This window comes from Mytilus trossulus, chromosome 4 (genome assembly GCF_036588685.1).
Source record: "Mytilus trossulus isolate FHL-02 chromosome 4, PNRI_Mtr1.1.1.hap1, whole genome shotgun sequence".
Taxonomy (NCBI): domain Eukaryota; kingdom Metazoa; phylum Mollusca; class Bivalvia; order Mytilida; family Mytilidae; genus Mytilus; species Mytilus trossulus.
Window position 1 is genome coordinate 84,266,771 of NC_086376.1, and position 14,530 is coordinate 84,281,300.

The 14,530-nt window shown below is 30.8% G+C and overlaps 1 protein-coding gene and 1 long non-coding RNA gene across 7 annotated transcripts in view; one reads left to right on the forward strand and one right to left on the reverse strand.

Annotated features, from left to right (window-relative positions):
• The first annotated feature begins 631 nt into the window (after positions 1-631).
• The window catches only part of LOC134716179 (exocyst complex component 6B-like), a 53,905-nt gene continuing 40,006 nt past the window's right edge, over positions 632-14,530 (forward strand). For 4 of the 6 annotated variants that reach the window (XM_063579000.1, XM_063579003.1, XM_063579004.1 and 1 more), the window contains exons 1-5: positions 633-820; positions 2,689-2,854; positions 3,214-3,352; positions 9,718-9,763; positions 10,631-10,835. In XM_063579000.1, the coding sequence (XP_063435070.1) occupies positions 663-820; positions 2,689-2,854; positions 3,214-3,352; positions 9,718-9,763; positions 10,631-10,835 (714 nt within the window). In that variant the 5' untranslated portion in view covers positions 633-662. Of the gene's footprint in view, positions 821-2,688; positions 2,855-3,213; positions 3,353-9,717; positions 9,764-10,630; positions 10,836-14,530 lie in introns of all 6 variants that reach the window. The other 2 variants (XM_063578999.1, XM_063579002.1) reach the window with 1 other exon arrangement.
• On the reverse strand, positions 6,394-9,600 carry LOC134716180 (uncharacterized). Its single transcript, XR_010106835.1, has 3 exons — positions 9,195-9,600; positions 7,979-8,046; positions 6,394-7,536 (listed from the first exon to the last, which is right to left on the reverse strand). It is a non-coding gene; the product is annotated as an uncharacterized LOC134716180 (long non-coding RNA).

A 14,530-nucleotide genomic window follows, 5' to 3' on the forward strand; every position in this document is an offset into this window, starting at 1 on the left:
CCCAAACAGATTTTTGTAGAAACATTATGAAAATCTGCCGTGTCACTTACATAAATATATAAACCTTTTGAACATAATTAGTTTTTAACAAAGTTTCAGGATTTTAGGAAAAAAAGGCATTTTTGCAGTATATTTATCCTGGGAACAGTATTTCTGTTAATATATATGTTCCTGATTTATCAAATATAAAAAAAACAATGTTAATTTTTTTTGTTATTAAAATTGGTACAAATAATCTTCATAGGTATCAAATACAATGTTATTTTTAAAAAGAGGGGTCCATGTACTCGTTCAAATTAAATAAGATTAATGATACAAAAAGACACAGCCTCACGGTCGAAAGGTATCGAAGCCAATACCTGCCCTGTAACTGTAACGTATGCCTTATACGATAATTTTTTTTGCTTGGAAAAAGGACGGTCAGACAAACGCTCTGAACGCTTTATATAGGAATTATGCAAGCTTTTTATAAAAGCTTTTACTTGTTCTTCGTTAAACAAGTTCCTTCTTATATATGTGATGAATTTGTTTTAATTCACCATTTTAAAGGAGAAAAGTTTCGAATTGAAGTCGAAATATTTCTAAATTTAGGTAAAAGGGGGTGGTGAAGTTATTTTACCACCGGAAGTTGCCTTTGCTTCTGCTCCAAAAATAAAAATAAGATGGCGGAAGCAACACCCAAGAAACCTCCTGATTGGAAACATATAACTGAACCTATTCATGACGCTGAATCCTTGAAACAAGAATCAATCAATGCCAACCATGACCATCTTATAACTGAAATTGAAACTTCTGATGGCCCTTTAGGGACGACGTTGAGGTAGAATCCAGTTGTTAATGCAATAAAATGTCCCTTATTTATTTATGATTTATGAAGGCTTCTCTACTCGGTTTATACTGGATGTGTCAATGCGTTTAATTTAGTTTATGTTTTTATTCAATACTTAAAACGAACATACTTTTCATAAAGAAAACTCAACTTTGTTATTTCGTTAAAAACTCGACATGACATCACCAGCTGATCAAAGAAGAATTATCCACTATTTCCCAAAATAATAACAAACAAAAAGCCAAACACAATGATGTAAAAAGTTTTCTATTTATAATATTCATTGTCAGTCAGTAAAAAAGTAGCTGACCTTCCTTAAAAGCTGACTAAGTTAAACCAGAGATCATACCAGTCAACTGACCCGTTTTCTGCGGGTGTGACATGAGATTTTCACAATTCTGAGGGATCACCCGGGACACCCGCCGGGTCATTGAAATCACCCGGGAATTCCGAAAATGACCCGATTTCACCGGTATTTCTTAGCCTTGCGATTGATTTCATATGTAATATTCTTTTGAAATACCGGCAAATTCGTAATTCTTCCATGAACAGGAAGTTCATCTAGCTATGTAAACTGTCAATTTAAGTGACCCATTAAGTGCATGGCTTTACTTGACAGCTTTGGTGTCAAACACACTGTTAATTAACACCAATTACCTTAGCTTTAGGTCGTAAATAAACTGCTCTACATTTGTTTACAAATAGAGTTAGAGTTACTTCCCCTAATTTGTCACCATTCAAAATTATTCCTTATATTTACGTTTTATGGGTGAAAAAGATAAAATGATATAAAATTTAGAATTCAAATACATTTTGAAAAATAACTTTTTCATTATTTTAATACTTTTATACAATTTAAAAAAAAAAGTTGAAAATTATTTTTTACATTTATACTTCCTTTAACTGTATTACTATATTTTATCTTAGTCTAATTTCCTACTTTGTTCAGAGTTGACCGACCGTGCAAGGGCTGTATAGCCAGTCAAGGTCGTTAAAAACTTCCATTTGTTGTTCAGAGTTGCTGTGTGAGCCAATAGTCTCAAACATTTTAAATTACAATTGAAAAAAAATTCTAGTATCTGATAATTACAAAAAGTAAAGAACATAAAACTGTATTACACAAATTTATTAAAATCTTTAAAATGCAATGAAATAATAATTAATTAGAATAAAATGACTTAACCAAGTGAACATGCATTGATGTTTTGGTATTTTCCATATACATAATAAGAAAATGTACCATTAATACTGAAATTCAGCTCGAAAAAGTTCGTACACGTTATGACCTGAGATTTGATTCTTCAATGCAGGTCATGACCTGCATTTTCATCGTCACAGGTTGACAGGTATGAGAGATTATAGTCTTAGTACAGGATCCTAGCTTACACCAGACATATGATCTGAACTTCATTAAAAGAGATTTAAAGGTTAATTCTAAAACAGTTAAAGAAAAAGCATACATAGCACTAGTACGACCAAAGCTAGAATACAGCAGCTACATCTGGGACCCACATACCAAATCACAAACACACCAACTTGAGACTGAGAAACCTATACCTGTATTTAGACCTTGATATTAATCATGTTAATGACTTTAAAATAAAGTTTAAATATACTTTGTAAGGCATAAGATTGTGCACTCATGTAAAAGTTTAATACCATTTTGATTATAACAGCTATTTTCTAAGTTATGATAAACAAAATAATTTTTGAAGTTTCTAGGTTCTGTGTTGTACTATTAATTTATTTCTGCAAATAGAATTTTTATAGTAATAATTGATAAATTGATTTTAGATGAAAGTATATTTTAAAAGCAAACTGTAGGCATGATGTCAGCATATGTTTTATGTCTTTTTTAGGGCTGTTTATGAAGGAAAAGAATTAAGTAAATTCAGAATTCGACTTGATGACAAAATCAGAAACCATGATCGTGAAATTGAGCGCATGTGTAATTTTCACTACCAAGGTTTTATTGACTCTATCAGAGAATTATTAACTGTACGACAAGATGCTGCAAAGTTGAAGGTTTGTTAAATTTTTAGTTGCTGCCTCATAGACATTTTCCCAATATCTCTTAGGGACGACATCAAAAGTTCAATGTAGGATAAAAAACTTAATTCACATAGTTTTTTCACTGACTCAACATACATTTACATGATATGTAAAAAAATGGATAATGATACTATTACTTTTTCATAGGAGTACATGTTTTACATTATTGTGTTTAGTAACGGATGGGGTAAAATGTTTTGCTTGGGAAGGTTTTGAACAGTTTTCTGTAGGAATAGACATTTTTTAAATACAAGCTGTTAGGTCGCAGAAAAAAAATTAGTTGAATATCATAATATATTTGGAGATTGACATGGAATTTTTGTTTTCTTTAGGATGAAGTTCAGCAGGTAGACCAACATCTCCAAGAATCATGTGTTCCACTGATGACAAAAGGAGAAGAACTGGTGAAATGTAGGAGAATACAAGGCAATATTGCCACTGCTGTGGAGAGTCTTAATTTGTGTCTGCCAGGTAACTAATAATTTAAAGGGAACTTAAGTAAGTCATTTGGGCATTTGATGTAAAGCAATCTATTTTATTATGTACAAGCTGTTGAATATTCACCATATAAAAGTTTAAGGTAATAAACAGCTTTTGAAAACTTACCTCAATAGATAGCAGTGCTTTGTGACTTTAGTATAAACATTTGTGTTGGTAATGGTGTCCTCTGTTATATGAACACTATAAAACTAATTTAAAGGCTAGAATGCAGCTTATTTTAGAAAATTGTGGTTTTGCTGTTTTTAATTTTTGATAGTCATAATTATCAAATCAAAACATGTATTTTTGTGAAGTACATTTGTGTACTGACAAAATTATGAAAAAGATCAAGGTAAACCTCAAATTTTTTGAATTGATATGACAAAATCATTTGCCTCCTGCATCTCTTGAATAGTGGTAATGAAAAGGAAGAGGTTCACTGTAGTCAAATACAGCATTGAATTTCAATTTTATCTTAGATTTTCAAAATTGTGATTATTTGGTTCTCAAATGGATGTATTTCAAAAGTCCTACCACTAGGTTAAACAAATTGCTTCATAAGATCAAATTTTTGGCTTCAGAACATTATATTTGTATATATTGTTAAAATAAAATGATGATAAAATTGAGAATGGAAATGGGGAATGTGTCAAAGAGACAACAACCCGACCAAATAAAAAACAACAGCAGAAGGTCACCAACAGGTCTTCAATGTAGCGAGAAATTCCCGCACCCGGAGGCGTCCTTCAGCTGGCCCCTAAACAAATATATACTAGTTCAGTGATAATGAACGCCATACTAATTTCCAAATTGTACACAAGAAACTAATATAAAAATAATTCAAGATGTACATTTTTCAGACCTAAAAGCTTGAGAAAACCCTTGACTGAACCTAGAATTGAAAATGTTCTGTTAGGCTTGATTGACAAAAACTTCAAAATCTTACGCGGGTAGGTTAATGCTGTATTTTCAAAAAAAATAAAAAATGATACTTAAATTTCAACTTTTAATAAAAAGACTTTTTGTCTCATTGTTAGTGTAATGTGTTATATTTTTTAGTTTTGCTAGTATGTTGACAATATAAATTTTCATTTTCAAAAATAACATTATCAAATTATCACGTGGTTATCACGTGACACTCAAAATCTATTTATATACATGAAAACAGTAAACTCAAAAGTGCTAGCGTGTAGACACTCTTGTTTTTCTAAGTATTGTTATCTATGGATAGCTTATATACCAAAGTATTAGAAAAGTGCTACTCGCCTCCTTTGAATGAAAAGATTAATTAAATAACGGAGATTTTCGACTAAATTGCGCCAAAAATACTACGACCTTCAGATATTACATCGTCTAACACTTAACCGGAATAAACAACATGGACCGAGTAGCAGTTTTCGTAAAATATTAATATTCAGCTTTCTGTACGTGTATTTGAATCGAAATTTCATCATTTCTACACGCTAGCACTTTTGAGTCAAAGTTAACTTGTTTCATAAGTTTTCGGGTCCGTCATTGTTTACAAACGCACAAGTGACTTTCAAAGGGAAGTAATTCTGTCAAAAGAACTAAAATTTTCAGTCATCGGGTAATTGTTGCTGATCTTTATTTAAATGTACTTTTTGTTGCATCTTCTCCATAAACAATTTATTTAATAAAAGAAATATATATTTTACTCGGAGAATAGATTAGAATAATTATAACTACACATCGGCTTGGTATGAAGCCCCTTTTCTTTCTGTTTGGTATATTTTGGCCAAAAAATTATGTACGGAATTTTTCGACGGACACTAGCTTTATCTACCAATAAAACATGACCTCCGTGTATTCGCACAACAGTGTGGGAAGTGTTATTAAACACCATTCAATCAATCAGATAGTTCTTTGAATTGTGTTTTCTTTTTTGTCAGATGAGGTGCCTCTCATGTTTGGGTTTTGCCTCTTGTAACAGTGTAAACTGTCAGAGTGTACAATAAAATCTTGAATCTTGCTCATTCTTCATAAATCATACAGATCCATACTCTGTACATCATTCAGTCGTTGGTCACAGTGGCAATCACACCATATATAATGACAGCTTGGAATATATATTCAATGTCCTGCTTATTTTTTCTCTCAATAAATTTAATTACCACATACTGATAGAAAACATAGTTAAAGAAAAATAGATGTTGATTTCATAAAAAAAAACTTATGATGTATTAAAGTATGGGACTATTAAATAAATTTATACCAAATATGATAGTCCAAGAGCTAATGGAAATTTAATTATATTTCAAATCCTGCAACATTTTCATCACACATGTTCCCTTTACACCATGTACACATTCAATGAACATTCTGTGTCTCATCAAGCATACTTAAAACTCTAGAATATGTATTTATTCTATGTATGTATATATGTACCATTATCTCTGTAACTTAAATTTGTATTTAGTTTATGAGAATAAAATATTCTAAAACTGCAGAATATTTTCTTTTACAGCTAATTTCCTAAAGCTTGTGGAGTAAAAGTTTGGTTGGCCTGCTTTTTTTGTTTGTATAAACATTTACCCAAGCTTAAAGCACTTAAGATTGTCATCTTCAAACAATAAATATAGACAAACTTAAACCTGTAAATATTAAAGTTAAATGCAATTGGGTGTTATTTAAATTATCATTGTACAATATATACAAAAAAGCAAACAAGGTAACCAAAGTCTTGCTCTACATACCAATAGGAAATCAGCTGTAATATGTGCCTTCTTTTTAAGGTATAAGACACAGAAATACAGGTATATATAGGGTGTAAAGTTTTTTTAAAGAAAATATAATAATAATTTAGCAGGGTAAAGAAAAGATGCCCCCCCCCCCCCCCCCCCCCCCCCCCCCAGTTCAGACCCCAATTTGTGTATCTGTGGCCCAAGCCTGTATAAATTAGAAAAAATCATGAACTTGGACAACTGTTTTAATTATCTATATTTTATTTATATCAATATAGAAATATCTTTATAATTGCAATGCTAACCATCAATGAGGTGTTTATTTTTAAGGATAAACAGCATAAAACTAGCAGACATCAGTTTAAACCATGTTGAAAAGTTAAAGTTATAATATTGATCATCTTTTTTAGCTTCATGTAATTAGATAATTGAATTATTGATAATTGCTCTTCAATAAGCATTATTTGGTACTTTCTTAAAAAGGTGGAGTGAATGTTTTTATAAGGGAATATATGGTCAGTGTCTGACAGAAAACACTACAGGGCAATCTCAAAGTAGTTTCACTTAACCCAAGTTATTTAAAATATATACATTCACTGATTGATTGATTTGAAATTGTGTATTAAATGCAGCCAACATGACTTATTTTACTTCATGTGCTACAAAATGTATGTTTTTCTATGTGTCACAAAACTTACCATCATAACCAAATAACATAAGATTTTTTTGTTTTAGTTATAAAACATGTTTCACAATCATAAAAATTAGGGACTGGGTGATCCTATTGATGAATCTATTTGCTAATTTGTATGTGAAAACATTTCATCATTCATAATACTTTTGCTTTTGTTTCACATTATTATTAATAAACAATATTAATAATTTTGATTTTAATATTCCATGAAGCACAGCTAAATATACTTTATCCACCGAATGAAATCACAATTTGTCCACAGTGACACATTTATGAAGTAAAAGTTCTGTGAAACATCCTCTCCGCAGTGATCATAATTATGACACAATATCACATACTATATGTATTCCACTTTCTTATAAATTTTTCCTTTAATGACAATGAATTAATCACATGTTCCAGAATCATTGCAGTTAGTTATTCATTCATTTCAACTTATTTCCTTTTGTTGAACCTGCTTTTTCATACAGCAAATTTTTTTCTCACTTATTTTTAATACAGTCAATTAACTTCTAATTTGTATTCCTTTTAGCACAGTTAAAACAGTCTTGATTCCATTCATTTTGTTACACATATGTATAAGTAAAGAGTCTTTTCAGGAAAATTCATTTTCTCTTTATATCTCATGTACAGGAATCTAATATGAAAATAATATCCTTGTTTGTGTTTCATTTGTTGATCTTCCTTAGAATGACAAGTGCAGTCCTAGTGTCTTATTCATTTTATCAAATGTGCTATTGTATTGGAAGTAGCCATTGTTTCTCATTCATCTTAAAATCCTGCAAAAAAAAATTATACTATTATACACAATATATTTAATTTATAAGCCCCATTGCTATACATACTAGTATATGCATAATATCTATTACTATAATCATTGTGCTTGATGTATTGCTCTAAAAGTGCCCTGTTATTAATATTTGAACATAAAAATCATCTTATTCTTATTCTGTTACAAAAAGAGAACTTCAATATAATCAAATTTAAGTAAGCTTAAAAGCCTAAGCCCTTAGCATCAGCAGTGATTGGTAAAACCAATAGTAAACTTACATGTTTGTAATAAAATAATTGCCATGTTTGTTTACTTTCTTCACACATAAATATAGATATAGACAGATTAATCTAAACTCATAAGCAATTAATCTTTAAATAGCTTTCATATCACTTCATGTGACTATAAAATTAGTGCCAGTTACAATAATATAATATTTGAATGCTTACATGATAATGCAGACTTCCTACATGTCAAGTCACTTGGAAGCAGTAAAAAAAACCAGTGAATACAAATTCTGCAAAAGACAAATATAAAATTGCAAAACCAAAACTTTAAAAGCAATAAACACACCAACAGATTTTTTTAAAACATGTAGGAAATAGGCAATAAAGGAGATATTTAAAAAAAAAGATTGATTGTTGGTTGCTTAACATCCAGTGGCAAATATTTAAAAAAAAAAACCTGTAAGGTATTTAATCTGAATGATATTGAAATATTTACATCAATGTAGATTGACAACTTTTAAAGTCACTTATTTGGATTATAACATTTTAATAGTTATCAAGCAAATCCTACAAGTAATAAATAATCTTTAAAATGTCAATTGAATGAAAGTGGTGATCAATTTAAAATGTTCATATCTTTAACTAAAAATTAAATTAGATAATATCTATTAACTGAGATGAGCCAATTCTCTCATTTTGTAAAATCTCAGTAGCCTGTTAACTGAAATATGACCTAATAGTACCTTTTATTTGTTTGTAAATGCATTTATAAATTATTTTGTCTTTGTGTGACTGGTATTTTCTCATAAACTTAGAAATGACAATGAATATATAATACTATTTGTGAAACAAATCCAAGTTTTATATTTATATACATTCATGCTTGAGTTAAATCACAATTAAAAACAAATAATTCTGAATTGAAACATGCAATGTCATTTTCTGTTTAACATGTAAAAACACCAACACTACTCATGTGTGGACTTTGTGTGGGTGGTGTATAAAAGTATAAAAAAAAGGACTAAGCCTATTAAGGAGAGGTAGACTGGGTATATATGATAAAAAAAAAAGGGGTGCACCCCTTACTACCAAAGTTAAGGTGCTATGTATACATGAATGAATAGTTTTAATTTATTGCATACACTGAACCAAGGGGGAATTAAAGGGGGCCCGGGGAGGTAATTATTATGTAACAGTTGGCATGGGAAAAATCGGAAAAAATCAAGTCTACTATAACTTATATTAAAACAACCTTTCTCCGAGCATTTTTTCCATTTAGCTAACTTTATTGCTTCATTGATTGATTCATAGGTCAACGGTTTTCGTCGTCGGGTATCGAAATAAATGACGAATTATGAATGTTTTGATTCACTTCAACAAATTCAATGAGAAGAAATGGGTACCGATGATAAAGAGTTACAATTTACAACGTATTTACCTCAAAATGTATGCAAAATCCTCCTTTCCATTGTGATTTCCATGTGCCGACTTCTTTGACAAGGTGCTCAACAGCTGATGATAATGAGTGTGACGTGACAAGCTAAACATGGACGTTGACGAATCTTAGTTTTTGGCGATTTTCTTACTCAAAACTGTAAGTGTTCAAGGGAACAACGGTCACGTTTGAAGATATTGTTAATGTCGCAATGATGTTGTCGAAAAACAACAAGTTGATAAATCTGTGATCTCGGTGTAGCCACAAAATCACCACTCCATAGCAAATTCTCCCAACGTCCGATTTAGCCAATCAAAATTCGTATAGTTTCGAAAATGACGTAATAGATGAGATTTCGATGCAATCAACAAAAATCGTCAAAAATGATTTGAAACCGCATTAACCTACCCGCGTAGGGCAAATCTTAACCCTTTGGGAACTTACTCTTTTGTATGCAATATTTTAAATTGTAAATTGTTGTATTAATGTATTTTGATAGAAGAATTTTTTTTCTTTTTTTTTCCAGTTCTTGAAATGTACCGTAAACTACAAGAACAGATGACTAGTCGAAGGTAATTATTCAACTTCTACATTTGGTTTCCTTTTATTTTTACATACAGGTATGATAATGACTCAACAAACAACTGAAATCTGGTTATCTACAATATATTTAAAGAGTATTTTGTTTTTCTTATTCCATGTCTGAAACAATACAAAATGTAGGGAAAAAGATACAGGGGTTTGGGGATCCACATTCGAAAGAAACAAAGATACCACCATGCCACAAGAAAAGAGACAACAGTCAACATTACACTACAAAAATTAAAAAAATAGGCAACAAGATCCCAAAGGAAAATCTGTGTTAAACTTGGCAGTGCTGAGGAAGGGTCAGCTGTTCTTGCTCAACATCAAGACGTTAAGAAATTGAAGGGGAAAAAAAGTATATTTTTAATGACATATAAACTGAATTTAAAACATACAAGTAATTGAATAACCTTCAGCTTGAGAGTTTACATTTTGATGATGTGTCCTTGCATGTTTAGGATCTCCTGTATGAATCGATTATAATAAAATAAAAAATGAATCTACCAAATGGCAATATTATAGTTACGGCAACATGCTCTATGGAAGTAAAAACCAAGGGGAACAATTCTTATGAACATTCATTTATCAAAGGCAGAGTATCTTGAAATCTGTTTGACTGACAAAATGTCCCACAAAAAAAATCATTGGGACAGAGAAAAAAATCTTCTGATGGTTAAGTTTAAAATATAGTACCAGTAGTCCAAGGTCAGTTCTTTTTCCGTCAGACAAACCCTAAAACAATTTGGCATAGACTGATTAGGTATGCAAATAATTATAGACATTTAAATATGGCCAATAATATATACAACCATGATATAATGAATTTCTTTAATAAAAAGTATTCTATATTCTAGGTTTTATCCTGCATTGAAAACATTAGAACAATTAGAGCATACATACTTACCAAGAGTTAACTCCCATTGGTTTGCTCAGACAATGGCAGATGATATTCCTAAACAGAGAGAAAGTATCAAAGAAGCTTCTATGTCCGATCTGAAAGATTTCCTAGAAAATATTAGAAAGCATTCTGGAAAAATTGGAGAAGTAGCAATGTTGCATGTAAGAATGGATTTAATATTATGGATGTCTAATAACCATCTCATGCAGTTAATATGAATGAATAGAAATTAAGGAAATACAGAAATTGTGCATTAAGGGAAAATCAATTCTAATGCTGTCAATGTTTTGAATACCTATTTAAATTTCTTGAATAGTAACTTATAAGGATGGATATTGTATTTATTCAATGAAAAATTAAAAAGTCTTTTTTGACTATGGTTGTTTTCTAAGCATCCCCATTTCACAATACCAATTGGCCCAAATTGTTGCAATGTACAAAATAACTTTACACTGATCCACTGGTGAGAAAAATGAGTCTATTGCTAGTTAAAATTTCTAATGCAATTATTTTGTATCAATGGTTCTGATTGAATGACAGTTAGTGCAAAATTCTCTATCTCCTTGTCTATAACTAAGGAGTGCCGACATTTTGAATTGCTGAATGTATTAACATGTAATTTCTACAATAATAAGCCAAAAAAACTCACATGTTGCACCTAAAAATCTTCTTATTATCAAATTTTATTACATTATGAAGCGGCACAGAAGCCAGAAAACGCCCGGTGTTTGTGTTTGATGCCGGAAGCATACCTATGACGTCACCTAGTGTAGGGACCAAAATGGATAACATCTTTTTGCAGAATTTTTTTTAATGAAGATTTTACTCTGATATAATGATTGAAATTTAATACTCTAGTTCAGGGAAGCAATGTGCAGGTGCAAGATCGATCGTGATTTTGCGTTATCGACTAATTAGATACGAGATTTGATGAACTGGGGGCATTATCAGTTGATTGATTTATCAGATCGGCATCGTTATTACTGTAGTCAGATTAATGAATACTTTATTTTCAAGAAGCATATACATGCTATGGCAATCGAAAATATATACAATACGACAAACAAAAGACAGCAGAGGACAGTAGTTACAGACAGAGACATATAATACAATTGTATTATATGTCTCTGTTACAGAGTATACAATAATATAATGACAATAAATGTGATTGAATTTTCCAAGCTGCATTTAAATAATTGCTTAGTTTTACTGTTATAGAATTAAAATAAATGATCTCACTTGAAGTTGTGCCGATTTGGTCAAGAACAGTAGAATTAATATAAAACTCTATACGCACAGATCTATACGTTGGACATGATAAAACAAAATGATATTCGTCCCCCAAAACATTCATATTGCAGCAAATACAAATTATATTTTCTCTTTGAGTATTTAGATTACGACCAACTTCAACATTTAATCTAAGTGTGCCACTACGCAATTTTGTTAATATAGATACATTACAATGAAAATCTAAGTATATTTCAAAACCAAATACTTGTTTAAATTGTTCATAAGTACAAAGTTTGTTACATCCTTCTAAAGCTGAAGATAAAACTGACATATTAAAACAGACTATTTTGACCGTTATGTTAATTAATCTTAATTACAAAAGGAACGGTTTCATATGTCACCTGACTTTGAGTGTTTACCTTCACGCAAACATGATCAGATTCATGCTTTGATGTTCACTTAGCAGATCGTCTTTATATTTAAGAAGGTAGTCGAGTGCTATTTCATAGCCATATCTTCGGCACTGATCTTAAGTCCTAAAAATAAAAGTCAATCAACACCTAGGCCATATGGTATCATAAAGTTTTACCTTAGACTATTAATCTCACCAGGCGACAGTTAGACACAATTAATATACCCTTGATCATAATCATGTTCTGACAGTTAGGTTCCATTAAAATATATGTTCAAAATGCTAGCCCTGATTGCATAAGTGTATTAGATTTACATAAAGTATAATGTGTTTAATTCAAATGCATCAGATATTGACAATTTTTGAAAGGAGGGGGATCTGGGTAGTTCAGTATTTTATTGTGACATATTGTGAAGCATACATAATATTGTATACAGAATATCTAAATAATTTAACAAGATCTTAAACAGAATAAAAGATACTTTATATTTTTTTGTTGTATCTTTAGAAAGTGAATTTTTACACACATATATCTAGTTTGACATTTGATAACATACTTTTAATGAACAGTTCTGTTGTATATTTATTTTTGTTTCAGAAAATTCACGTTAATAGGTAGAAAAATGATACTAAATTAAAAAAAATTTTTTTTTGTTTTATTACAATTACAATAGAAAAAAAGACACCCCCCTATACAATAAAGCAAGGAGGTCTTTAAGATTTAAGGGTGAAATTACTGCCTACTTGGATCTTTTGACATACAACCTTCTTTTTGACAAATTTCGCGAAAGCGATACTTGCCGATCCTAGATTCCGTCGTCAGCATACAGTCTGTAGTTAAGTTTTGATTTACATCAAAATCGTTGTCAAACATAATGGTATTTCGGGAAATTGGGACAGAAGTTTGCTCAGTCAAGTCCAAAATACAGTATCCGGGGCAAAACTTTGCAAATATTTACTTTCATTTTACCGCATTTTACAAATAGATGGACTTTGTTTTCCTGAAAAGTTTCAAATTCCAAGTTTAGTCTGAGGTGAAAGTTTTTTATACAGTCATCAATAACCGTTTTGTTTTAATCGTCCAGTTGCACGTTAAATGCATATAACCATACAGGTCAAGATCATGATATCTTTCTTTAGTATGGTTTGAACAAGGAACGTGTATACTGTTCCAAGGTTTAACGATCAGACTATTTATACAATATTGAAAACATAACATTTATGAAGCAATGGTTATGTTTTTTTTAATACATCGCATAATATCATTCATTGTATCGACTATGTGTTTGACCAGCAACAACTTTTAAAAAAGCTCCGTTTTACATGAAAATCAAATGGTTTAAATTGTTAGTTTATATTTTCCCGAAACAAGCTAAAGAGATCTAAAGAGAATAAATTATGTAGTGTCACCGTAGTATGATATGCTATTTTGGCAATTATAATGCCTTTCATCAGCATGTTTCTGGAAATTATTCTCAATCGCCAAAGATGATATTTCTGCAAATAAATAAACTTCCTCAAAGTTTTTAACACTTTTCAGGGACTTGAAGGACCTTGTTCCTTCTTTATCAATTATTTCGATCGTTTTGTTTTTTTGCAAGCCGTAATTTTCAAGTTTCCTTCAAATTTCTTTCTCAATTTTCTCCCGTAATTTTCAACACTGGGTCTCGAAATTTTCTACAATATTTTTTATTTTACTTTATTACACATGAACATAAACAAATAAAAAACAGATGACACTGAACGACTTCACAGGTAAACGGGAAAGTGGCCGGTGTCCTAATAAACATCGAATATTGATGTGTACCATATCGAATATTGATGTGTACCATATCGAATATTGATGTGTACCATATCGAATATTGATGTGTACCATATATGACTTTGCCCCCAGTTCATCCAAATCTCGCATAATCTCGTATGAATTTTAATTAAACGCTTGACCCACTCAGAATTCTAGGTCGCGAACAAGCTTTCCCTGAACTAGTCTATTATGAACTTGTTTTGCATTAGAATAGAGATAACTGTATTGTATTTGAAGCTTTGGGGACGTCCATCGGTAGTTATACTGTTGCAAATACCTGTTTACCTGTCTCCGCTACGCGTCGCCAGGTAAACTAAATTTGCGACAGTAAAACTACCAATGGACATCCTTAAAGCTTCAAATACAACACAGTTATCTCTTAAATGTAAACTAAGATCCAAGTTCTG